The 26,945-nt window shown below is 39.9% G+C and overlaps 3 protein-coding genes across 6 annotated transcripts in view; 1 reads left to right on the top strand and 2 right to left on the bottom strand.

Annotated features, from left to right (window-relative positions):
* Positions 1-20,215, bottom strand: part of LRRC23 (leucine rich repeat containing 23) — a 71,844-nt gene extending 51,629 nt beyond the window's left edge. Inside the window, exons 1-3 of one of the 3 annotated variants that reach the window (XM_051963326.1) lie at positions 20,130-20,215; positions 9,495-9,564; positions 8,090-8,164 (exon numbers count right to left, since the gene is read on the bottom strand). The gene's annotated coding sequence lies outside the window, so the exon portion shown is untranslated. Of the gene's footprint in view, positions 1-8,089; positions 8,165-9,494; positions 9,565-10,133; positions 10,151-20,129 lie in introns of those variants that run through there. The other 2 variants (XM_051963327.1, XM_051963329.1) reach the window with 2 other exon arrangements.
* Positions 20,216-20,287: 72 nt separating this feature from the next.
* On the top strand, positions 20,288-23,161 carry SPSB2 (splA/ryanodine receptor domain and SOCS box containing 2). The gene is made up of 3 exons (XM_051963337.1): positions 20,288-20,453; positions 20,832-21,592; positions 22,288-23,161. Exons 2-3 carry the CDS (start codon positions 20,923-20,925, stop codon positions 22,413-22,415), a joined length of 798 nt encoding a protein of 265 aa, XP_051819297.1. The 5' UTR covers positions 20,288-20,453; positions 20,832-20,922; the 3' UTR covers positions 22,416-23,161.
* On the bottom strand, positions 22,842-26,564 carry TPI1 (triosephosphate isomerase 1). 2 transcript variants are annotated; one of them, XM_051963334.1, is made up of 8 exons: positions 26,366-26,564; positions 25,841-25,975; positions 24,522-24,645; positions 24,319-24,403; positions 24,096-24,228; positions 23,709-23,794; positions 23,287-23,374; positions 22,842-23,196 (listed from the first exon to the last, which is right to left on the bottom strand). In XM_051963334.1, exons 1-8 carry the CDS (start codon positions 26,391-26,393, stop codon positions 23,078-23,080), a joined length of 798 nt encoding a protein of 265 aa, XP_051819294.1. In that variant the 5' UTR covers positions 26,394-26,564; the 3' UTR covers positions 22,842-23,077. The 2 variants fall into 2 exon arrangements, with proteins under 2 accessions (XP_051819294.1, XP_051819296.1); XM_051963336.1 differs by lacking the exon at positions 25,841-25,975 and having other exon boundaries at positions 26,366-26,549.
* Between the last annotated feature and the right edge of the window lie 381 nt (positions 26,565-26,945).

Genomic DNA, 26,945 nt, shown 5'->3' with positions numbered 1-26,945 from the left:
CTTCCCCCACCTTCACCTCTACCCCACAATGGGAAGGGTAGGAGGAAGAGAAAATATATTTTTAATTGAAAAAATGCAATTAAAAAAAGAGATCAATGGTAACTTTAGAGAAAATTGTTTCAGGTAAATGATGAAGTCAGAAAACAAATCCTAAAAGATTGAGAAATAAATGAGGGAAGAGAAAGCGAACTAAGTGAATTTAATCAGCTTTTTCTAGGAATTTGGTTTGAAAGAGAGGAGAGATATAATACTATAGCTCAAGGGGATAGTAGGATCTAGATAGGATTTTTTTTTAAGGGTGGAGAAAATGAGTGTTTTTGTGGGGGGGGGGAGAGGAAGAATAAGAGTAGATTGGGATAGAATGAAGATTAGAAAGATAGAAATGATATGGAGGCATTCTGTAGAAGACAAAGTGATGAGATTAAGGTTTCAAGCAGATGTTTTGGCCTTGGTGAAAAAAAAGGTCACCTCTTCACCAGAGTAAAGTAAAGGAGCCGAGAATCCAGGATAATGCCAAGGGGGTATTGTAAAGATTGGAAATGCCCCACTCTACATTTCAGGGAAATTGGAGTTTAATTTTTGTGGGAAGAAGGACATCTATGGCTGGCTGTCACTTCCTCTCTTCAAGGCTGGGGTATGGAGCTTGGAATTCTCTCATACATCAGATGTTTTTAGTTTGGGGGTTTATGATAAAAGCCATTTTTCTTAGTCCCTGGGTGGCAAGAGAAGAGAGTAGTCTCCTTGAGATGAGGAATCTTATCTCCCCTCTACAATCAATCATTCAGATTAGTTTAAGCATCAGTAATCTGGAGAGAGATGAAATTTTAGCTAAATTCATAGGAAGAATCACTCAAATCCACAAAATCTCTTCTTAGCAGGATCCTGGGGTGCACACAGTGAAAATCAAAGGATTGGGATACCAGCACTTCCCCATATATTTACTGCACTGGCATGTCTCCTATTTGCCATTCAAAGTCCTTACTCTCTCTCTTCTCCTACCCTATATCTTTTTTCCACCTCTCGCAAAAATGCCTCTGCCAGTCATTTATGTCTCTACAAGTATAGGGTTTTGTCATTCCTCTCTCAAGAAATAATCCTGTCTACCTGTGGGTAGTTACCATAGTTACATCTCTCTGTGTATTAAATCCCTTAATATCCTGGAATTAAGGAAATTTGCAATGGATTGACAATGAAATCGATAAAACTATTCAAATAAAACAAAAGCCTACATAATTATTTACAGTATTTTAGCTATGACAATAATTACAGTCATGTCAAACCCTCACTATTGTGTGGGTCAGAAACCATTAATAAAACAACTGGATAGATCTCTAGAAGCAAAATAAAGTTTATTTACTGTCTCAAGAACGGGTTTCCCACAAATGGAGCAGACAATCAAAGGGAGGAGGCACCATGTAGGGGGGGGTAGGGTCGATGCTTTTATCCCTAACGCAAATTCCCCCTCCCACCACTGACCCTCATCCTTATTGGCTGAGGATCTTACATTCTAAATGCGGGAACTATCCAAGAAATTGAACTTGACCAACAAGTACATAGTTGCCCATATTTGGCTGAAATAGGGAGGATAACAAGAAGGGGACTTAAGTATGCCCGTAAGGGCTAACAGGGAGGGAATAGCAGGAAGAGACTTTAAGTATGTCCTTAAGATAGCAGGGAGGAGACACTTTAAGTATGCCCTTGATTTAAAGTCCTTCAGGCCTACTCAAACTTTGAAATAGATGAAGCCTTACTCGATTTTCACAATTGTCTTGAAAGATCTCATTTTATCTCATTCACTATTATGGCATACTGCCTCTCTTCCCTTCTGAGAACATAGTCCCCACTTCATTTATTTCACTCAATATAAAATGTAGAGTGTAGAGTGTCTCCAAAAAAATTTCTCTTCATCTTCTTCACAAGATAAATATTAATAAATATATATTATAACTCTGCATTATCATCTCACAGGAAACAAAGTGGAAAGATGGAAAAATTTAATGTTTGCAGAGAAAAGAGAAAACAGGCATACTTAATTCACTGCTATTGGAGCTATGAATAGGTTCAAACATTTTAGAAAATTATTTGGAATTTTGCAAGAAAATTTAAAAAATTATTCATACTTTATAAGTCAACGATCTATTGACAAGGAAATATTTATAATTACCCTAGCAGTTCACTTTCTTTTTTTTGTTTATTTGTCTTTTTATACTTATTTTTTGTAAATATCTTTACTTAAACTAATATTTGCCACTAAATTATATATTTTGAATACTTAGAATAACAACACATTCCTGAAAAGGGAATAAACAGATTGCCAAAGCAAGAAGACATTAAGACCTGTGGGTATATTTTTCTTCCTTCTTTGGTGATCACTGCTACTTGAATTTTAGGTCTAAAAACAGTATATTCATTTTGAGAATTGGCACACTGGGTCTATCTTTTATTGACTCTGTTACAGCATTTTTTCCCCTCAAAAAAGATTTTACATCCAACAGTATTTTTAGTATTTTTTTTTTTAAAGGTAAGACACTTAGATCAAACATATTGCAAAATCGATTCATGAAGTTGTCAGTTTGTAATCACATCTGATAGTTGCCTATATTGGAAAAATAGGTAAAGGTTTAAGATACATTTGCTATTCTTTAAAGGATGTTTCCTACCTTGATGATTTTTTAAAAGGGGGAGGGAGAAAAGATGTGTGAAAATTGTTGCTGTCTTACAAATTAAAATGTACCATGTAGAAAGAATATTGTAAAAAAAAAATACTGATCTTAAAAAAAGTTGTGAAAAATACAGATCTTTAAGAAATAACAATCTTTTAAAAATAATAGCTTTTAATTTTTCAAAATACATATAATGTATAACATATATTGGATTGCTTGTCATCTAAGGGAGGGGGCGGGGAAAAGGAGGATAAAATTTGGAACACAAGGCTATGCAAGGGATCATTGTTGAAAAATTATCCATCCATATGTTTTGAAAATAAAAAGCTTAAATAAAAAAAATACATGCAAAGAAAGATAGTTTTCAACATTTACCCTTGGCAAAACTTTGTGTTCAAAATTTTTCTCCCTCTCTTCCCCCCTCCCCTCCAGACAGTAATCCAATATAAGTTAAAGATGTGCAAGAAATAGCAGAATCTTATGAAACCTTTTAGAACATACTGCCGAGCAACTTTAAGTCAACAAAAATAAGCCCCAAGTATTCTAAGCTCTATACTGTGTAAGTAGGAATAACTGTTGGATAAAATGTGAGATTATTGTCTAATAGGAGAAAAGCCTAAAGATGGACATCTGGGAGGGGAAGAGAGGAGGGAAATGGAGAAATAACATATAGCAATTGGGAACTTCTAGCATGGCATTCTAAGGGAGTCAAGTGGTTTGGCTATGAAGACATTTTGTGTGCATTTGACAAATGACACTTTCACTGCATGTGGGAAAGAACAGTTCTTTTGTATTAAAACTCCTCTCCCTGAAAACTCAGATGAGCAGCTAATGTTGCAAAACAAAACTAAAAGTCCTTTAAAGGTCAACAGTTTATAAGTCAATAGCATTTCATCCTCATAGCTGATCTGGGAATCATGCGCCCTGAAGGGTGAGGGACAAGGGAGGCAAGAGTTTCTGTTTGCATTTGGATTGACTCTCTTATATTCTGTTTGTGGCTTTCCCCATCAAGCAGGCAGATACTGTCATAACTATCTTAGTTCCCTTCCACAAGGTTTTCAGAAAGAGCATAGATTTTGGCTCCAATTATTCTGGTTATCAACACAACATACCTGACATTATTTTTATCCTCTTGGGACAGACTCCCAGTTTTTACTGTCATAGTGAATGCATCCTCACTGCATGGTGTAAATTAAATCCATAACTGCCAAATTCAATCAGCAATCTTTGTAATAGCAAAGGGTAAGTGTGCACAAGAATGGATGAATGGCTAAACAAATTGCCTTATAGGAATGCAACAGAATATCTCTGTACTTGATACAATGAATAGAGAACCAGTCTCAGAAGCAGGACCATCTAGATCCAAGTCTTGCCTCTTACCTACCCTGGCTATGTGACCTTGTCAAGTCATTAAATTTCAGGTAATTCTCTAGGTTTGAGGCTCCACGTTATAGAATAATCACCAATCTTCATTAGTGGTTGGATTGTTCTCACTGGGAATCCTCAGTACCAATGAAATTACAAGTTTAGGGAAGAAATGACTGTACTATACAGAATGACAAAAAACAATGTAGTATAGTCGGAAAAGGAATGGTCTTGGAGGAAAACCCAGATTTCAGTCCTGCCTCTGAAACATACTAGGAACATGGATGAGTCACCCAGCATCTCATCCCATATAGGCTGAACCAAGACTATTATAATTAATGCTCTGCATTGTCTATACTGATGAAGTAAGAAAATTGTGCTTTTAAAAAAATAGAGATTACTGAAAAGATAATGGGGAAGGCTATATATAAAATGATTCAGGGTAAAGAAAGTAGAGCCACAAGAACAATATACACAATTAGAAAACTCTGTTCATGAAAACATTAAGTGGCAACAAAACTCAGATTTTTTAAAAAAACTGGATTAAGTAATCGATACATTAAAATTGCATTTATAAAGTATAGATCTATACTCTCCGTCCACTTCCTTTTTTTGGCAAGGCAAATTGGGGTTGTGACATGTCCAGGAAGTGTCTGAGGTTGGATTTGAACTCCTGATTCCAGAGCCAATGTTCTATCAACTGTCTATGCCTCTAGCCCCAAAACCTTTAAAAGTAAAATAAAAAATTTTTAAAAGGAAAGCTACTACAATATAAAGCAGAATAACTTTTTAATTGTAAAATCCCTTTCTAGATTATTTCACCCCACTCTCAATTGTTAATTCCTACTCCCAGTTTAGATTCTTTTTTGTTGTTGTTATTGTTATACATGTTAAAATATATGGTAAATCCAATATGTATAAAACATATTCATACAATTCTCTTGCTGGAAAAGAAAAATCGCATCAAAAAGGAAAGAAAATGAATAAGAAAACAAAATGCAAACGAACAACAACAAAAAGAGTAAGAATGCTAAGTTATGATCCACATTCGGTTCTCACAGTCCTCTCTTTGGATGTAGATGGCTCTCTTTGTTATAAGATCAGTGGAGCTGGCATCAATCATCCCATTGTTGCAGAGAGCCATGTCCATCAAAATTGATCATTGTATAATCTTATTGTTGCCCTGTACAATGATCTCCTGGTTTTGCTCATTTCACTTTGCATCAGTTCATGTAAGTCTCTCCAGGCATCATCTTCCTGACTGCTTCTTATAAAACAATAATATTCCACAACATTCATATACCGTAACGTATTCAACCATTCCCCAATTGATGGGCATCCACTCAGTTTCTAGTTTCTAGCCACTACAAAAAAGGGCTGCTACAAACATTTTTGCACATGTGGGTCCCTTTCCCTCCTTTATGATCTCTTTGGCATATAGACCCAATAGAAACCCAGTTTAGCTTCTTCAGAAAGCAACTGATGATCCTCAGGGATAACTTTGGAGGTAGTTTCTCCTCCTACTATTATCTCTTGAGTCCACACTTATATGCTTCCCCTTAATAATCAGATAGTAGATTTAGTTGATTTTTAGCAAAGACATTTATTAACATTTCCATCTTGGAATACTAATTCACCTAATATCAAAAAAGAAGAAATAGAGGTTCTTGAATACATAGGGCTGTATAGGAGATAAGGTGATTATCCTTCTGGACCTGAATCTCAGATGCAGTGTAGAAATCCCCACCCTTCAAATTCAGAAAGAAAGAAAAAAGAGGGGCATGTGGCCCCATTTTTTTTTTTTTATCTCTACTGAATTCCAGCTCAGCTGCCACTTCATCTCACAGTGAAAATCTCTGTGCATAGTTAAAAATAGGCTCCCTAAAGTTCCCGGCACTGAATGGAAAACAGAAAGATCATGTGTGGATGCTCTACACAATCCACCAGAAAAGGCAAATCTGATCATGTTCCATATTGTGTTACACCTTTATGCACATTTTATTGTTATTTTTTAATAATGATAACTTTTTATTTTCCAAAATACATGCAAAGATAGTTCTCAACATTCTTCCTTGCAAAAACCCATATTCCTAATTTTTCTCCCTTTTTCTCCCCCTCCTCCCTTCCCTAAACAGCAAGTATCCAATATAAGTTAAACATGTACAATGCTTCCAAACATATTTCTACATTTAGCATGCGTCACAAGAAGAATTAGATGAAAAAGGAAAAAATGAAAAAGAAAAAATAAGCAAGCAACAACAAAAAAGGTGAATATATTATACTGTGATCCACATCCAGACCCCATATTCTTCACTAGATGCAGATGACTCCATCACAAGACTATTGGAATTTATGCAATTTTATTCAACTGTTCTGGGAGGATGGTGCTTTGTGGAAGATTTGACTGGAAATACTTTGAGGGTTTACATAATGTGTTGAAACAAAAATAATCTGTATTTGCATTTCACAGATTTTATTATCAGCTTTAGTCTTTTAATTTAAAAATATGCTTGGAAATCTTTCATTTCATTAAAGATCCATTTTATTCTTATAGGATTTTTTCAGTTTTGCCTGGTAAATTATTCTTTGTTGTAAGCCTTTCTTTTTTGTCTTTTGGAATTTCATATTTTATGCTCTCCAATCTTTATATTGATAGCTACTAAATCTTACATGATCCTGAGTCTGGTACTTGAACTCTTTTTTTATTAATTTTTTTTGGGGGGTACCTGAATGCTTTCTGACTGTTCACAATATTTTTTTCCCTTAATTTCAAAGCTCTGGATTTTGGCTATCATAATAAATTTAATAAAGAATTTTAGAAGGTAACAAATGGATCCTTTCTATTTTCATATTTTTATATATAGGTAGTTTTGATTTATGATTTCTTGAAATGACAATTTCTTGCCATGTTTTTCTACTAGTCCAATGATTTCTTAGATTATCTCTCTTTGACCCAGAGTCAAGGTTTAATCAAATTTAGGTTAATGTCTAGATCAGTTATATTTTCTTCCTATTTTTTCAGTCTTTTCATTCTATATTTGTATTTCTTGTCATACAGAGTCCTTGATTTCTGTTTGAACATACTAATGTTCAGGGAATCTATTACTTGCATAGTAATAATATTTTATTCTAATTATTTCTTCTAGAGTTTTAATTTAATTTACAATATTCTATTAAAAATCCCTCCAACTTGATAGATATTTGAAGACCACACAAGTTATTAAAAATATTTCCTTTCTTTATAAAATTCTAATAGAACTTTGTGGCTAAGTTATAAGAGCCTTGAGGCTATGCCTATAGTCACTGTGGAGTTATTCTATTTCTCTAGCCTTGTGTCCAGATTCCATTAATAAATAATATTTCTTTGTTTTCAGTTTATTCTTCTGTTTACTCCCATTTCTAACTTTACTTCCTAAATTAGGATTTCATGATAGAATCAGGCTGTGACTAATCCTGCACACTTGAATGGGATGGTGAGCCCTTGTTCAATGCTGATTTATACAGGTTAGGTTGCTGTCGGTTCTTATCCCTTCTGCTAGTGTCTTTTATATTCAAACGGCTGACAGATCCCCGGCTCACCACTGGGTCCAGAGTGTTCAGCTCTTTCAAGGCAATCAGGGAAAATGCATTTCAACCTGTTGTAAACTTCAGAGAACCTAAGGCCTGACTGATGCTCTCTAGGGTGGAGCTTTATTGCCGCCTGTCCCCATCTTTGGTCATAGAGCTCCTCAGGTACTGAACTATCATGGGTCCTTATGACTAGAACACTCCAGTCGTGTTCCAAGTTCTTATGTTTGTAAGGTGCTTGATTGCCCTTTGGCTTCCTATCTAGAGTATTTTTTGGCTGATTGAAGGCAACTGTGATTGCCTTGCGCTGAATACTTTGGCTAGTCCCCTTCTTAAGTGCTATATTATTCTCTCTGCTTATGGTAACTTGCTCTTATCTACAGGTATGATTTCAATATACTTTCACTGTATTGGGGACTTTCAAATGGAATCAGTTATCTTCTCTTCCTCTCCTCTTATCCCAGTTGCACTAGAGCAGGTCATATGTCTCTCACCTTTTTATGGAAATCCAAACTTCTTCCCTGCTCTCTTGTCACTAATCACACCAGACAAGGATTTAGTATTTTCCTCTATGTAAAAGAGAATAAAACAATAGAAATGAGAGGAGAGTTAGCAAATGCCAAATATTGGTTCATAAGAAGCCAGGAACTCATACTTCTGGCTAACAAGGTATAGAAAAAAGCATACATGAGAGATGTTATAAAAGTAAAATTGACAGATATTGTCTACAGATTTGTGTGATAAAGGTGAAAAGTCAAGGATATCACCTAGATGGAGACTGGAAGGTTAGTGGTATTCTTAACAGTATAAAAGGGAAATTAGGAAGAGGACAAGGTTTGAGAGGAAAGATAATGAATTTAATTTTGAATGTGTTGAATTTAAAGATATCTGTGAGATATCCAATTAGAGGTGCCCAATAGTCATTTTAAGATGTGAGAAATGGAAGTCAGCAGAGGTTAGGATTGCACAAGTAGATTTGAGAATCATCAGCATAAGGGCATAAAGAAAATCTCATTTACATGAAGTTAGGGTCCCTCCAACTTGATGGATATTTGAAGACCACACAAGTAGTCTTGTCCTGCTGAACAGACACATTTCTATTTGGCGATGAGGGGGACAGAACCTATAGAAACTAAATGCCACTGTATCCTTGTTGTATTCCTTTACTGCATCAAGGCTAAATAAACCTTACTGTCTTACAATTGTTTCATTTCATCTGAAAATAAGAACATCTGATTTTTCTCTCCCAACATGATTCATAAAATAATGTATATTAAAAATAAAAAATTACAAAAAATAAAAACAAAATAAGACCATATTGGTATTAGGCTTGTCTTAGTATTTGGTGTGGTCATTATTTAGATCAATTTACATGATGGTTGGGCTGGGGGAAGGGCACCACAAATATGGAAGGTACAATGACTAGATGGCTAGACATCATCTGTTGGAACCTCTTAGCAAAAGCCCTTCAGTTATATATATATAAATATAAATATATATATAAATATGGAATTCTCTCAATGGGATCCACTTTGTAGGTGCTATTCTGAAGAAAGCAATGCAGCATTCCCTAGTTGGGTCCCTGTCGGTTCTTACCCCTTCTGCTAATGTTTTTTTATATTCAAATAGCTGACGGATCCTAGGCTCACCACTATTTTCTGGGTGCAGAATGCTCAGCTCTTCAAGGCAATCAGGGGAAATGCATTTCCCCTTCATCCTTTTGGTGATCATCCTTCAGAAAGTGAACAGCCCACATAATACAACTAAAGAAAGAGATCTTAGTTTTTTGGACTAGCTAATAGGAGAGGAGGGACAACTAAATAGAATTGGTGGCCTTCCAAATGAAGGAATCTTCTCTTTCATAGGAGTGGGGAATGATAGCCCCAGCCAAAAACTTACCTTATAGTGCCTAATCAGGTTCCATCTTAGAAGTTTCAGTTCTACCTCATCTTGCCAAGATCAAAGCCACCTGATAAGAAAATAAGAGAGTTAGTGGAGAAGACACTTGGGAACTTCCTCTCCTGATAAAATAAACAAACAAATAAATAAAGGCTCTAGATATCTCATTGCTGCTCCTGGGAGAAAGATATTTCCTTCCCAGAAGGAGTAGGGAGATGGTGATCTTTACCACCAAGAAAGGGGCAATTAAATCACAATTTTTGACTGAACCCCACTAAAAGGGCTTCAGATTTTAGCTATGGGTCTTCCCCCACTATACATTTATACAATATGAACCAATCAACAATTGGTGCAATTTTGGGCAGCTAGATGGTGCAGTGGATTGAGCACTGGCCCTAGAGTTAGGAGGACCTGACTCCAAATGCAGCCTCAAACACTTAACACTTCCTAGCTGTGTGACTTTGGGCAAGTCACTTAATTCAAATTGCTTTGCTAAAAAAAAAAAAAAAAAAAGGTAAAATTTGATCAGGATGTCAGGAGAGTTATGGCTTGAGCAAATATGGTTGTCAGTATGAAAAGGTGTTCTGGAAATGAAGGGAGGGGTCACAGAGCCTGACACCAAAAGGTGAAATTGATTACCTAGCAAAGATACCAAATGAATAGGTGTGGCTCCTAAAAAAATGGAGTTTAAAAACAAAACAAACAACAATAAAAAACAATTGATAGCCAGCTTATGGGAATGCTAGTAAAACTGTACAGGGAAATTCAACACCAGGGCAATAGGAGCCCATGACTCCACACAAGTCTAAAGCATCCCTTTAAAACCCCTGCCCCAATTGCATCATACAAAGGTCACAAGAGGCAGACAATGAAGGGAAGAGTTATTATGGGCTTTTGTGATTCAGTATCTGTTGAAGTCCTTTAGCAACCTTTATGCAGGTTACTCAGGATAAGGCTAAAGGAAAAAGATTAGAGTTACCTGAATCAGCCCATGTCCAAACAATATCAAGTCTGAGGGTAGGATGAAAGATATTTCTTTTCTAATGAAGGAAGGGAAGTTTTACCAGCAGTCTTGAGCTACATGTGAGTGAAGTTAGCAACTGATAGCTTATGGTGGGTAACAAGAAACAAAGTCATCAGTTTCATAATAATTACATCAAAGCTACCTGAACTCTCTCATACAGCTGGGAGAACAAAATTGTTGCAAAGCCCTCTCTGATTTCTCTTCTTAAGGTAGATGGAGCAGCAGAGAGCAGTTAAGTGGTGCTGAATCAGAGCAAATATGTATCACTGAAGCTCTTGGCCAATAAAATCAATTGTGTCTCCCATCAATCAGTAACCACTTAATAAAAGTCTGACACCTGACTCCTTTTAACTGTTGCAATTCCAATAGAGCTGCTTTTCAGTATTCACCCTCCCACCTGCCCCTGTCATCAATTCTTCCCAGATTCCAAGGTTAAGTTCTTCCCTCAGATTCCTATTATCTTCAATGGCTTAAATGAGAGTCTCCTGATTCTCAGTAAATCACTTTTCACTTTTAAAAAGAATGGTAATTCTCCAAATTTCCCTTATGACAAATGTTCCATTGTAAGTCCTTTATACAGTTCTCCAGCACTTTGGTATTCTTGAAACTGGGCTGTGTTCCTTTACACTCATATTTCCTCACTTTTCAATAAATAAAAACTGTCTGTAACATCAAGTTATTCCCAAACAAGCAAGACATTATTCTACATTGTTCACAAGAGGATTTGAGTTTTTATATTTCTACTGAAATTTCATTTTCTACCCCAAACTGTCTAAAAGCATGTGAAAGCAGTGTTTATTCATACACATGTTAGCAATTTTTATTAAAACAAGTTATTTTCCTATTTCTTTTATGTACTGAAATGTTTATAACAATGTCATTGTTACATATTTTAACACTTGATAAGAAAATATTGACAAAAAATAGGTTTTTTTTCCTGTTCTATCACTAACTACCAAAAAAAAAAAAAAAAGCTAGATATTTTACATCACTAACATACTTTACGGTACATCAACGCAACATAAAATTTTCTCATTCTAGACAATCAATATATAGAGTCTTTTAAAAGTCTGAGTACAGTTTTAACTTTAATAGTTTAAAGCTGCACTCAGACTTTGGGGAAACCTCATATAAGTGAAAGTATTTCCATTTATGATCATCATCATACATACATAATTATGTCAACAAAAATACAATCAAATGTAAAATTATTTATATGCAAGTGTAGCAATAATAACATTTTATCAATTCAATAAAACCCATATGGCATAAAATAGATCAAAAATGATTTTATACCAATATGTATCACATATATGCCATTATAGAATATGCTTAGCTTTATGAGTAAAATTATTTCTTCAGGTTTTCCCTGGTGCATCATATGTATAAGCCTAACAACTAGTTTAATATTTTTTATAGTCTTTACCTTAATTTCTAAATAGTCCTCTTCAAGAAAGACAACAGATTTTTATGTTTTTTTAATCAATATTATGTAATGATAACTCTAAGCTCCCAAATAATTTAGACTTCTTGTTAGAGTCCTCTATTGTTAATTCTGTTTTCTCTATGAGTTTTATATCTGAGTAAAATTAGATTACTTTGGGGTTTAATCCTCTATCGTTTTCTTCAGTATTTCCATTCTTCTTTGAGATACATGTTGTAGAATTAAATAATCCTTTAGTGGGTACCAGCATGCAATTAAATCACAAACAAATGAATTGGAGTCTTCTGTAGTTCTAAAAGCATTTTTCCCCCACAGCAATATTTTTCTTAGGTCTCATTGATTTTGATCTAATTGATTTTCAATAGCCTTTGATTTCTGCAGCAATATAACAGCTTCTTCTAAAATATTTCTTGGATACCTGGTTACATTTTTTTTCCTGCCCACAATTTTCTATTTATTCTTCTCACTGTTGAGATTATTCCAATTGATTCCTAAGTTTCTCCTACACTTCATGAACAACAAAGACTTTTGCAAAGCTTTGTGATTTTTAACTCCTAGGAAACCAACTAGGGCCTCATGCAGTCTCTTTTGCAACCCTAGTTACATGGGCAGCAGCTTCTTTCCAATCGAAAGACAATTTTCCTTTTCAGTGTGTGTTATATGCACATATAAACAGGTAATCCACATTGTGACAAACAATGATTCATTTTTTCTGATGCTATCTTAGTAATGGTGTTCCTATAATCAACTACTCATGCCTTGAGTATGAAGTAATTTTTACTGTTTTCATATGTCCATTTTTAAAAAATTGACTTTTTAGAATTCAACATCTTATATGCCAAAACTACCTTTCTTTTGTTATTATGTACATGACTTTTATGTCTAGTCAAGCCACAGTTAAAACAAAAGATAAATTTCTTATTCCATCATTCCTTACCAGTGATTTTTCTATTTATAAATTTGGATCTCTGTTATCTTGCTCTTGGTTTCAATAATTGTAATAGTCTGGTGAGATGCTATGTCTATGAATAGAGCTTTCATATATTTCTTTTCAAAAAATCTCCTCAATCTGAACTGCCCTCTTCCCGCCTCAGGCACTTGTGGTTAAGTGACTTGCCCAGGGTTACACAGCTAGGAAGTGTTAACTGTCTGAGATCAAATTTGAACTCAGGTCCTCCAGATTCAGGGCTGGCTAGTGCTTTATCTACTATGCCACCTAGCTGCCCCAGAACTGCCTTCTTTCTTGATTTCTATCATCTACACAGGAATTAACATACCGAAATTTGTATTTGTTGCATTTTTATCAAATTCAAATTAAGGAATTATTTTCAATAAATCATCAAAATTTGATATATTTTTTTTATGATCAAGTTCAATTAAGTATCTCTTCAAGGCTTGGAAATATATCCTGCAATACTTGTTGTAATCCACTAGTATTATAGCTTCTTCAGATTTAATATACATGCCTTGGTACTTTCTCAGGGCCAGGTCTGTTTTATCTATCTCTTAGAGTTCAAGAATATTGGGTGTCTCTTTTCTAATATTATTGCTGCCTTGAAGTCCCACAAACTGTGTTTTCCTATTATTAATGGCCTATGGCTAATACCACAATTCTGTTTCACTACTTAACATCAATTAGTTTTTGAAAAAATATATTTTCTTCAAAGATATCATAAAAATAAATGTTCAAATATTTCTTTTAACAATTGTAGGGCAAAATCTCCTCTCCCTTATCTTGTCTCTGAGGGCAAGGAGTGATATAATGGGTTTATAGCTTAACCCACTGCTTACACAGCATTCATTGGTACCATCAAATTCATTTTTAGATACAGTGCCAGGAGAATCTTTCCACTGGGCTCTTAAGATCTCAAAGATCACTCCTTATTCCTCAAGACTTATGCTGTGCTGGATATAAAACTCAAGCTTGAATTCAGGTTGCTGGATTACTGTGGTTCACTGTACTGAACTTTTGAGTTTTCCAACTTTCACCAAGAATGGAGAACAAAAAATAAAAAAGGCAGAAGGGAAAAGGCCCTAAAGTTCCTCCCCATATAGTATGGTCCCTCATCAGATCCATGAGTGAGTCACTGAATGAAGCAAATAAAGCACTTCTCTACATCTATTCCACCAACAATGCATTAGTGTGTTCCAATTTTCCCATATCCCTCCAACATTTTTCATTTTCCTTTACTGTCATATTAGCCAATATAATAGCTATGAGGTATGGGGGGACTTTCAAACTTTCTACTAGTACCTTTTTTTCTCTACTTCAAGTATTTTCTTCACTGTTACAATGTTTAATTACTTTGTTTTTTTGATTGTTAAAATTAATTTTCATTTTTAAATAATTTAAAAGCATTTGTTTTGTTTCCTGCCCATCTCCACTTACTATCCATTGAGAAAGAAAAACAGTAAACAAAAAAACCAACCCTTTGTAATAAGCATAGTCAAGCCCAACAAATTTCCACATTAGTCATGTCTAAAAACATGTCTCATTCCATATATAACCCAAATATTCATTCCATGTTTCCTTCTCAAAGGGTCATGGTTCCTTCCCAGGTAAAAATCCTAACTTAGGTTTTATGGTTCCTCTGTGATGTTATGTTTTATAGAGTGGGAAAGTCTATTAACATTTGAAGCTATTGTTTCAAGTGGTTTTTTCCTTTAATTTCAATAATTTTCTCCAAATATTCTATGATCAATTAATATATTTTATCTGATCAGTTAATATATATGCATATGTATGTTTAATATATATTTAAATGCTTTCTCTTTCTATGTAATGTTTTATATTAAATTCTAATCACAATCCTGTCCTACCAGTAATTTTAGAATAGTCTACATTCTCGTGTAATTTATGGGAAAAAGATCTTTTTTTTTCACACTAGTTTAATATGTCAAACTTTTCTACGTTTTCAATAGCATTTTGTAAAATGCCTTCAATAATGTTTTCTTAATTGTGTGTGGGGATAAGGGATCTTAATTGTGGGTAGGGATAAGGGAAAGGAACTTAGGACTCAAAAAATTTAAAAACAAATGTAAAATAAAATTTTTGTTTTGAATGTAACTGGGGGAAAATACTAAATAAATAAAATTTAAAATGCCTTCAATAGATTTATCACTTAAGTTTTCATCCTTTAGCTGATCTTCTACATGCTTTATCTGCATGCTAAGAATCAATTACATCTGAATTAATTATATTAACATTAACAATAAAAAAAGGGACTAGCATTTTTATAGAGCTTTAAGGTTTGCACAGTAATTTACATTATATCATCTCAGTTGGTTCACAACAACCATATGATATAGATGCTATTGTAATTTCTATTTTTCATATAGGAAAATAAAAAATAGTATGCTTTGATCTGCTTTCAGACTTCATCAGTTCTCTCTCTGGAGATGGGTATCATTTTTCATTATAAGTCCTTTGAATTGTCTTGGATCACTGTATTGCCAAATAGCTAAGTCATTCATAGTTGATCATTGTACAACGTTGCTATTGTTCTGTACAATGTTCTCCTGGTTCTACTCATTTCACTTTGCATCAGATGTTCATGTAAGTCTTTCCAGGTTTTTCTGAAAGCATCCTACTTTTTTATAGCACAATAGTATTCCATATACCATAATCATATATCATAACTTATTCAGCCATTCCCCAATTAATGGGTATTCTAATTTCTAATTCTTTGACATGACAAAAAGAGCTGCTATAAATATTTTTGTACAAATAGGTCCTTTTTTTGTTTTTGGATCTCTTTGGGATACACCTAATAGTGATATTGCTGGATAAAAAGATATGTACGGTTTGATTGCCCTTTGGGCATAATTCTAAATTGCTCTTCAGAATTTTTTAACTAGTTCACAACTCCACCAACAATTCAGTAGTGTCCCAATTTTTCCACATCCCCTCAGATATTTATTATTTTTTTTTCATCATATTAGCCAATCTTATAGGTGTGAAATGATACCTCAGAGTTGTTTTAATTTGCATTTCTCTAATCAATAGTGAGTTAGAACATTGTTATGTAACTATAGATAGCTTTGATTTCTTCATCTGAAAACTGACTGTTCATATCTTTTAACCCATTTGTCAGCTGGAAAATGACTTGTATTCTTATAAATTTGATTCAGTTCTCTATATAGTTGAGAAATAAGGTCTTAGGGCAACTAGGTGGTGCAATGGATAGAGCACCAGCCCTGATGTCAGGAGGACCAGAGTTCAAATGTGGCCTCAGACCCTTAATATTTCCTAGCTGTGTGATCCTGGGTAAGTCACTTAACCCTAATTGCCTCAGCAAAAATAAAGCAAAACAAAACAAAACAAATATATTCTTTGTAATAATTCTTTAAATTTACTATCCCCCTTTAAAAGGACATTTAGAAAGTATCATCTCAATGTAAATGGCAGTTTTCTTTAAGTAAAACTCCTCAGACTACTTACCTATCTTTGGGTTATACAGATCTTAATAGCAGAGCTGATATATATTCATTCACTCAGATGCTATCTAACAATATGAAGCTCACAGCAATAAAGCTCAGGAGAACATAACAGTCGTAAAGGCCCTTTGCTTTTTTTTCTTAAGCCAGAAGGGACAACAAAGAGCAGCAGGTGCTTAGGAAGATGCTCCACTTCTCCAACTCAAGGTGATGCTAAAAATGCTTGACTAATGAAACCATCTGTGTTTCCCACCAATCAGGAAACACTTAACAGAAGACCATCAGCTAACTCCCCTGAATGGTGCAATTTTAACTGAACTTCCCCTCATTATCTTCAGACTCTTCCCTCCTCTCTCCTTCCTCTTCCTGTCTTATAATCAGTTCCTATGAGTTAGGGGCTTAGATCTCCTAACACATCAGTTTTCCCAAATGCCCTTACCAATTGATTGGGCGGGGAGGGAAGAATGTTTTGCAATATTTATATCACTTCTCACTTAATTTTAAATCATAACACAGGAATATGCAAATATAACCATAATCTTTGCACCTTTAAGTTTCCCACTCAGTCCTCTAATTCTTTGGTATCCTTGAAACTGTGTTTTTTATATTTTTTTGATTTTTCAATAAATAAAAGCTCTTTATCTCTCTATAGCATCATTATTCTTAGACAAGCAAAGCATCATTCTTTGTTGTTCTTAAAGGGGATCTGAATTTATGTTTATATCCCAACCTTCTCAGTTCCTATCTCAAAACTTTTTCATTATATAAATGTCAACAATTTTAACTTTTTATTTATATTTATTCATTTTTAATTTATTGCTTAGACAATTGGAAGTTAAGTGACTTGCCCAGGGTCATACAGTTAGGAAGTGTTAAGTGTCTGAGGTCATATTTGACCTTAGGTCCTCCTGACTTCAGGGCTGATGTTCTATCTACTGCATCATCTAGCTGCCCCCAACAATTTTTATTTTTAAAGAATTTTTTTCATACTTCTTTTATGTGTCAAAATATTAATGTATGACTATGGCAATGTTGTTTGTCAGGTGTCAACAAAAATACTTTTTCTGCCCTTTTCATCACTAATCTGTTCCATGGAAAAAGGGCTTTAAAAGGATAGTATACAATGGGGCAACTAGATGGTCTAGTGGATAGAGTGCCAGTCCTGAAGTCAGAAGAACCTGAGTTCAAATTTAATCTCATACTTGACACTTTCTGGCTGTGTGACCCTGGGTAAGTCATTTAAACCCCAATTGCCTCAGAAAAAAAAGGGAAAAAAAGGATAGTATACCTTAAAGAGTATTTTGACAAATCCTGTAGCCATTTAAAAAGATAGTTAAATGTGTCTATGCATTAAGTAGATCAGTCACAAAAAGAGGGTTTCTTAAATATGGTATGGATTGTTCAAAACGCATAAGCCCACACCATTATTATAATTACAACTATGAAAGTCCTTAAATTTCCTCCTTTTATAGATGATGAAACTGAGACCCAGGTACTCATTCAAGATTACCTATTCTATTCAGCAATAGGGTATCAAAGGTAGTGCAGGGGGGTAGTGATAGGCCTGGAAGTCAGGTAAATCTGAATTCCTATCGGGTCTCAGCTGCTTGCTAGCTGTGTAATCCTGGGCAAGTCACTTAAATCTTGGTTTGCCTCAGTTTTTCTCATCTGTAAAATAGGGATATAATAACACCTACCCTACCCTTCCAGTGTTTTTATGAAGGTTCAAATGAGATAGTTGTGAAGTGCTTGGCAGAATGCCCAGCACACAGTAAGTACTATATGAGTGTTTTAAAAATTATTAACAGAAGGGGGTAAAGTAGGAGGTTCTAGTTCTGTAATATTGTTGTTGCTCAGTCATGTCTGACTCCATTTGGGGTTTTCTTGGCAAAGATATCAAGAGTGATTTACCATTTTCTTCTTCAGTTCATTTGATAAATGAAAAAAACTTAGGCAAACATTTCAGTGACTTACCCAGGATCAGCAGTTTTCCTGATTTTTCAGGTTTGTCACTCTTACCTATTTTGACACCTGGCTATCCTTGGAATAAGATGACCTGGGTTCAAAATCAGCTTGATAGTGGCAGTGAGATGCAGGATATGTCACATAGCCTCCTATACTTCCATTTTATCATCTTGTAAAAAGGAGCAGAGGGATCACTCACTTAAACCCAGGTTATTTTTCACTCACACTCATTCTCTTAAAGCCAGTTTTTGTCAAGGTCTCTCTTTTCTCTCTGTCACATTTCTATATATGCTCCCTCCTTCTCTCCCCTGTCATTATTATGCAGAACAAGGCCTCAGCATCTCCTGCGTTCTATAATAATAGTTTATTTTTCAAAATACATGCAAAGATAAGTTTTCAACATTGACCCTTGCAAAACCTTGCGTTCCAATTTTTTTTTCCCTCTCCCCTCCCCTAGATAAGGAGTAATCCAATATAGGTTAAATGTTGTACTTTCTTGCTGGCTCTCCCACAAACTCCATGGAAGATACATAGTCCTGCTTGGCTTTTACAGCCCTTCCTAACTTTCTCCCTTTTCCAGTCTTCTATGCATTCGGGTGAGCTTGCCTCTTTGCAGTAGCTCCTGGCACAGGACACTCCATCAGCCCACTGAATTTCCTCTGCTTATCCCCAAGTCTCAGTACTCTCCTTTTCTAGTTCTCCATACTCGGAGACTATCTCCATTTAAACTAAACATCTCTTGTTTGTATATAGTTATTTCCATGTTGTCTCTCTGATTAGACTGAGCCAGATTTGTTTTGTTTTGCCTTTGTTTCACCAGCATTTGGGCAAGTGCCTAGTACATAGCAGGCACTTTATAAATGCTTTTTCTGACTTACTACATGGCCTCTGAAGTACTTTTCAAATTCAAGGTGCTTAATAAATGTTTGTTCCTGACAAATTACTAGATGGCCTCTTAAATCTCTTCCAAATTCTAGGTGCTTAATAAATGCTCGTTTTCTGACTTAGTGGATGGCCTCTAAAGTCGCAAATTCTAGATGGCAGATTCTAGCACGCTTTCTTACTGCTCTCCTGCTCTAGAGGGCTGGGAACCTTCCGAGGGACGATCAGAGAAGCCTCCCTCTGCCTCTGCCTCCATTTCTCTCCCCACCAGCAGGGCGATGGGGCAAGGGCTCGGTTTTGCCGGGTCCAGCGAGCAGCCGAGCTGAACGGTGTAGCATCGCACGGCGGCCACCAGAGGGTGCCGAGGCGCGCCCTGCCCGCCTCTCGCTACCATTCCTCGGTCCAGGCGGGGCACGCAGCGAGCTCTGCAGCTCCGGGCTCCCCGCCCATCTGCGGTGACGCGGCGGGCCGACCGAATCCCAGGAACAGCCATTCATGCTTCAGAGAGAAGGGGCTCTGAGGCGGTGCGCGCGCACCCCCCCCGCAGGTACGCCTACACGTCTGGTTCCCCAAGAGCTCAGTGGCTAAAGGCCCCTTTTAGCTAAAGGTGGACTTGCGTTCCCCGAGCACCGGGCTGCAAGCACGACTTAGACCCAGAGAGGCACTTGCCGAGGCCAGATAGGGGGCCCCATTCCGGCTTCTTTGTCAAGCACACACGTAGCCTGCCTACTCTCTTTTCCTAATGCGGCGATGGCCCACAAAAAGTACTCTCCGAGTCCGGAGACGCCAACAGGGCCAGAAAAAATGCCCTGATTCGCGTGTCACAACATCGGAGTTCGAATCTTCGCCCTGCTCGGACCCTCGCTCTACTCTTAAAACTGACCTCGGGAAACTTTTGTTCCTGGAGAATAATACGCACTCTCTCTTGTCCCCCGCACCCGCAACTCTCCTTTCATGCTCCAGCTCCCGGTCTGGGGAGGAGTTAGGGGTAGCAGGGCGGAGACCCAAGGGGGAGAGGCGGGGTCCGGCGTAGGAGGCGGAAGCTGAGGGAACTGAGGCTGTCGGGGATCGGACTTCTCCGGAAAGAACTGTGGAATTTTAGGTTTTTGAAAAGTACTGGAGGTTAGCGATTACCTAGCTGAGATCTCTCGTGTTACCCATGAGGAAACTGAGGCCCGAGGGGAAGTGATTGACCCCAAAGTTACAGGTAACAATCAGCAGAGTCGGGAATTCGAACTCACTTCTTGGAACTTGCCAATCAAGTGTTTTTTACAGTGCGGGAAACCTGCATTTAGAGGCGGCTTCAGGGTGGGGGGATCGAGATTGAGACACTTTGGGATCCTCCTTCGCCGGGAGGGGTGGGTGAAGGAAGGATAGGCGAACTGAGGGTCCCAGAGAGAAGGAAATAGGGAAAAGGAGCCGACAGGACCGGAGGGAGGTCTGGGAAGGGTAGGATGACTTTAAGGAGGAATCCTCGGGGTGCAAGCAGCTGAGAAAACGTGCTTGAGAAGCTCCGGGCAGGATGGCCGAGTAACTCGGGCTCTGGTTTCTCCTCGTCTGTCTCCCACCATTCTTCTCTTCCCAGGTGAAGTGCCTCCTTCACTAGCAGTTGTGGTGGAAAACCTCTCCATTCCTCTCCAGACCTGCATTTGGGGGTTTCTCCAAGGCCCCCTTCCATGGGCCAGACGGCCCTGGCAGGGGACAGTGGGACCAGCAGCACCCCGTCCCCAACCCCCTCGTATCAAGAGTTGTCTTTCCCGGAGGGATTGGAGGAGCTGCTCTCAGCACCCCCAGTAGACCTGAGTGTACAGCAGCTACATGGCTGGAACCCCAAGGACTGCTCCGAGAACATTGAGGTCAAGGAAGAAGGGCTGAGCTTTGAGCGAAGGCCCGTGGCTCAGAGTACCGATGGAGCCCGGGGCAAGAGGGGCTACTCCAGGGGCTTGCATGCCTGGGAGATCGGCTGGCCGCAGGAGCAGAGGGGCACCCATGCCGTGGTGGGCGTAGCCACGGCTCTAGCCCCACTGCAAGCGGACTGTTACTCGGCTTTGCTGGGCAGCAATGGGGAGTCATGGGGCTGGGACATTGGGCGGGGAAGGCTATACCACCAAAGCAAGGGAACTGGTGCCCCTAGATATCCCACAGGGCTGGGGGACGAACGTCTGGAGGTTCCTGAGAAACTGCTAGTGGTTTTGGATATGGAGGAAGGAACTCTGGGTTATGCCATTGGAAGTACCTACTTGGGGCCTGCCTTCCGAGGCCTTAAAGGAAGGACCCTCTACCCCGCTGTCAGTGCTGTGTGGGGGCAGTGCCAGGTCCGAATCCGCTACCTGGGGGAGAGGAGAGGTGAGAGGGGGGTGCTGGAATTTGTGGGGGTGGTTTGCATTTCCAGGTTAGATGTAGTAAGCCCTGAGGCTTAAGACAAACTAGAGAACTGAAACTCCCATTCGTTTTTTTTGTTTTGAGGGGGGGGATGTCGTCTGTCACAAGGATGGGGAGAGTAAACGGGGATAGACTAAAAGAGTTCAAAAGAGTTCGTGGGAATCACTGGAGGGAGGGAATGGAAAGGGAATAATACAAATTCTGAGGGAATTCCATTTGAATTCCCTAAAGCTGTCTTCAATTGATAAAAGTCACTGGGCATAACATGTAAGCCCCAGAAAAAAATAAAAGGTTTGGGACCTGGGAGGAGGAATGAATGTATTTGGTCTGATGGGGTGATCAAAAATAATACTAATTGATGGGTAGAGAGAGGTTTAGACAATAAGAACCCCATTTCCTCTTTTTTGAAAAAAAGCAGTAGTGGCAGTTACTTGCAGTGGTCTAACAACTCTCATCAGCAGTTCTGCCCAACTCTCCTCAGACCTGTATGGTTTATAGCCTCTGGAAATCCTCTCTAGCATACATCCAACACACTGGCCTTCAGCCCTAAGGTTGGATCACTTAAAACAAGGCTGGGCAAAGGGAACAGACAGAAAGACCCAAAGTGATCTCCTGTTGGTCACCCCTCAAGTAATCATCTTTCCCTTCTCACCCTGCAGCGGAACCTCACTCCCTTCTTCACCTGAGCCGCCTGTGTGTTCGAGACATTTTGGGGGAAGCACGGCTGGATGAGGTTTCTGCCCTACCTTTGCCCTCTGCCATGAAACGGTACCTGCTCTACCAGTGACTCCACCTTCTACAGACTTACCTATACCAGGGGCCCAGAGCCTCAGCCACAGCTTTGCCTGGAGCCTCTTTTTCTTAAATGATAATAACAATATTGTTACAGTTTTGTATTAGTTTCTAATTTCAGATTTCAGAATAGGGAGTGCATGATCAGCAAGGAGGATGTTTTGTTCCCCTATTCTGCTCAGAGCAAGACATTAGCACAAGCCTGGCATTCATTCATTCTTGTCATTCACCACCTGTCTCCCACTCCTAAGTCCCTCCCCCCACCCTTACTGACTGGAAAGTAAGATTCTTGCTAGAAACTGTGAAACAGGAAGTTGAAGCAAGAAGCCGGTTGTCAGCTACCCACCCCTTACTGGGACAGAACACCAAGCCACACCCTTTCCATTTTCAACCCAACCAATAAGAAACCATAAACATGATGTGCTTCCTTCAAATTTACAGTTAATGGAGAAAGGCCTGGTCCACTGGAGGAAGAACTAGGGAGCTGAGAACTGGAGCACACAGGGCATCTACAAGGTGGAAGGTGGTATAGATTGAAGTAGACCATGGGAGGTGGGGAATCAAAATCACAACCACATGGGAGGGGGAGGGGGTACACCGGACTTGTATAGCCTACACCTAGTCCAGGCTGGAGGCCTGCGGGGCCACGTGAAGGTCTCATTTTTTGGCTTGAATGATGTCCAGAAATTCAGGTTTAAGAGAAGCTCCACCCACCAGAAAGCCATCCACATCAGCCTGGCCGGCCAGTTCCTTACAATTGGCCCCAGTCACAGAGCCTGGGAACAAGTGAGAAAAGATTTAAGTCAGAAGGGTTGGAGAGTATCTGCTTCCATCCTCTCTCCACACCAAGAATCACATTTACTGACCTCCATAAATAATCCTGATTGCTTGTGATACAGGTTCTGAGACATGGGTCTTAAGCCAAGACCGAAGCTTCTCATGTACCTCTTGGGCCTAGAATAGAAAGATACCCAGACAGCTTTCAAATCTCTCCTTCCTAGAACTCTTAAAGGCAAAATAGGAAGGGGTGATCATTGCAATTTTCAAAGAAATCTTGCAGGGGTAAATAAAGATGTAATGAAAGGTCATTGATCTGGATTTTAACCCTAGTTTTGGCACTGTGTGACCCGAGATTGACCACCACACCTTTAGATGTCCATTTTTTTGTCCTATGAGGTTGGACTAGACAGTATCTCTTTTCCATCCCTGGAGTTCTATGATCCAAGAGGGTAGTAGTACACCAAATGTTCCCTTTTTGGGCTGGGGTCTTTTCTGAGTGTTTTGTTACCTGCTGGGGCGTAGCTGTCTTGCCAGTACCGATAGCCCAGACGGGTTCATAGGCTAGGACGACTTTGGACCAGTCCTTCACGTTATCTGTGGGGGCAGAGGAAATTCCCACTCATGGACTTGCAGTTAAAATCTTGCTAACTTCCAGTATTTGTTCTAAGCCCAGCCTTTTGCTTTTAAGGCCAGAAGGTGGCACAAGAGGGCAAGTAGTGCCTGCTACACTATTGGGCAGAGAAAAGTGGGATTGGCCAATAACCAATCCTATTTTCTTTCCCTGGGCTCAGTGGATCCCTGGGGAGAGAGCACCAGCATGGCCTCCTTCCTGCCACTCTTTTCAGGGTGTTTCAGTATCCTTAGAAGGGTTCCTCATCTTTAAACCGGCAGTTACCTGCAATGGCCTTGGTTTGGTCAAAAACAACCTTCTCAGTGATTCCAGCTTCCCTTTCATCCAGTTTCTCCCCAATACAAGCAATCACTCCCAGGCCTTCTGCCAGAGCATGGGCTACCTTCTGCCCAATGAGCTGCAGGGATAATTGGCATGTTGTTAAGAGACAACCATCCTTCTGTTCCCAAGGCCTACCCTTGTGTAGCCATCTCCCCCTACTACTCACCTCATCTGACTCCCCAAAGACGTGCCTCCTTTCCGAGTGTCCCAAGATCACCCAAGTGGCCCCACAATCCTTAATCATGGCAGGACTGAAAAAAAAAAAAAAAAAAAGCTCCAGCTCAATTGGGAGACATTTCAATCTGAGCCTCCTTCTCCATCCCCACCACCCAGGATGACTCATCAGCCTGGACCAGTCTGGTATCTCACCTGATCTCCCCAGTAAATGCACCCTTGGCCACTTTGTAGCAGTTCTGAGCAGCCACACAGATTTTTTGATCCAATTTCTGACGAACAAAGTCAAGATAGATGGAAGGAGGTGCACATACCACTTCTGGAGAGGGAAGAGTACAGGCCAATGAAGTCCTGTCCCAAACACCAAACCTCATAGGAAAGCTCCACTCGGCCCCTCTCTTGAAAACTTTTCTTCTTTGAATCAAATGAGAGGGCATGGCCTTTGTTTTTGGCAGAACAGGGAGGCTATCTTATCTGCTAATAAATTCTACTTGCAGGATATCTCTAAGCTCACTCGGGTTTCCCATTAAAATTCATGTGCCCAATCCCTTCATCTTCTGCCCTGCCTCTGCCCTGCCCCTGCCCTGCCCCCTCCTGCTCTTTAAGCAGGAGTAGCTCTGGTTACCCCCAAGGCTATTCTAGGAGCGGGTTCTCAGCATTCCCAGAGAGGCAACCCAGTCCTTTTCCCAAAATAGTTCCCACTATCCAAAGCGACATATGGGCATTCCAAGGGGAAATAGGGGGAGGGGGCTTCAAGAGGCAGAGAAGCTGTATATTAACCAATTAACCAGCCCTTTTCCCAAAATAGTTCCCCCTATCCGAAGCGACATATGGGCATTCCAAGGGGAAATGGGGGGAGGAGGCTTCGAGGGGCTCGAAGAAGCTGTATTAACCAATTAAAAGAACTAGGAAGGGGGCTGCTAAAACCTGTTCTTGCAGAGATCTGGTCACTCAAGACCTTATCGGGGATGGAGGGAGAACAGGATTGTAGCAAAGAGGGAGACGATGGTGGCTTCTCCCAACTTGTGGCCTGAAAGAGGTCTGTCTTGCCCCAGGGTTGCCCTTTAGCCCAGGCTGGCAAGGAAGACTAGCGGCATCCGAGCAGCTCCAGCAGCCTCCGGGCTTTGGACCAGGCGCCGGCCACGTGCCCGGCCAGACCGCACCCGCAGCTACGTGCAGCCCCGCACAGCGCACCCGGGAGGGGGGAGCGAAGCTCCTTGGGCCCCATTTCGCGGAGTCATTCTCCTGCAGCTACCCCGAGGAGAGGAGAGCAGAGACCCAACCCCTTTCCCCTTCCTCCCCCCCACCCCCCACCAGAGACTATGTCCCCAGCCAACATTCATAGAGCCTCGCCTTCTACCCTCTTCGCGATGAATGAGAATGTCCCCAGGGGCTCCGCGCAGCCCCGCGCGGCCCGCCTCATCCCGCTCCCAGGCCAGGGAAAGGATGGAAGGGGGCGTGAGGAGGAATGCCTCGGACCTCGCAGATCCACGGACCCGCGCCCCCGCGCTCACCGGTGTTGGGGGGCACCTTGGCCCCGTTGAGCGAAGTGATGAGCTCCCCCACAGACTTCTTGTCCCCATTCATCTTCCAATTGCCCCCAACGAAGAACTTCCGGGACGACATGGTTTGTCGGCAATGGGCAGCGACTCGAAGGAGATTGAAGGTCAGCAGTAGTGCACAACCAAACCCAACCCGGAGCCGCTTATGTACGCCGGCGAGAAGCTCCGCCCCAGCACACGCCCCGCCCCCTGCTGAATTCTACGGGTCGCCCCGGCGCTCCGCCCTCGCCTCGCCCCGCCCCATCGACCCCCTTCCCCCCCATCGAGGAGGTGTTCAGGCTACCCTCGGGGCCCCGCCTTCGCCTAGCTCCTGCGAAAGGCCACCTCTTCCTTTTCCAACCAAAACTTACTCAATACCTGTGCTACGTCTTACCATTATAGTTTCGATAAAAAGATGGAAGTGGATTTTTGGAACTTGCATAGTCCAACCCCATTTTACGTAAGAGTAAACTGAAGGCCAGAGAGATGAAGACTTACCTACTGTCACATTCCATTCTATCTGCATCTTGGCAAATAATCTACATTTTCTCCTTAGCTGATAACTCCCTTGAGAAAAAGAGATTCCCCCACCCCCTTGTTAGTAGAAACTGGATGGTTATTCTCAAGGGGTCAGGATGACTTGGTGGCTAAAGTGTCAAATCCTTCTTGGTCAGTTCTTGGGGCCTAAAGGCCCAGAGGTCTGCCATAGCTCCTTCCTCCAGCTGGTACATGGTCAATCTCAGCTCTGCCCTCACCACACCACACCATATAAAGGGTGCCATGCAACAAAGGCCTTGAGGGAAGGATGCTGCTAGACCTCAGCTTAGTGCCTAGCAATAGGTGGGTCAGACTCAGCAGTTCAGTCAAGGTAGCTTTGGCCTCCTTAGTCCTCACTTCTCATTGATCCCATATCCTGACCCTGATGGTAATTTTTCACTCTCGGATACAATGACATGAAGGGATTATAATGGAGGCTGGGAACCTTCACACAAAAGCCCACTAGCCATTTGGATGATCGAAGCCAGCATGACATGGACGGTAAGGGTGGACATTTCCTGACTGTCTCTGTCTCTCATTT

The sequence above is a fragment of the Antechinus flavipes genome, chromosome 5 (genome assembly GCF_016432865.1).
Source record: "Antechinus flavipes isolate AdamAnt ecotype Samford, QLD, Australia chromosome 5, AdamAnt_v2, whole genome shotgun sequence".
Lineage (NCBI taxonomy): Eukaryota > Metazoa > Chordata > Mammalia > Dasyuromorphia > Dasyuridae > Antechinus > Antechinus flavipes.
Note: the sequence above shows the minus strand (reverse complement) of the source record. Positions and strands in the feature narration are given on the sequence as shown.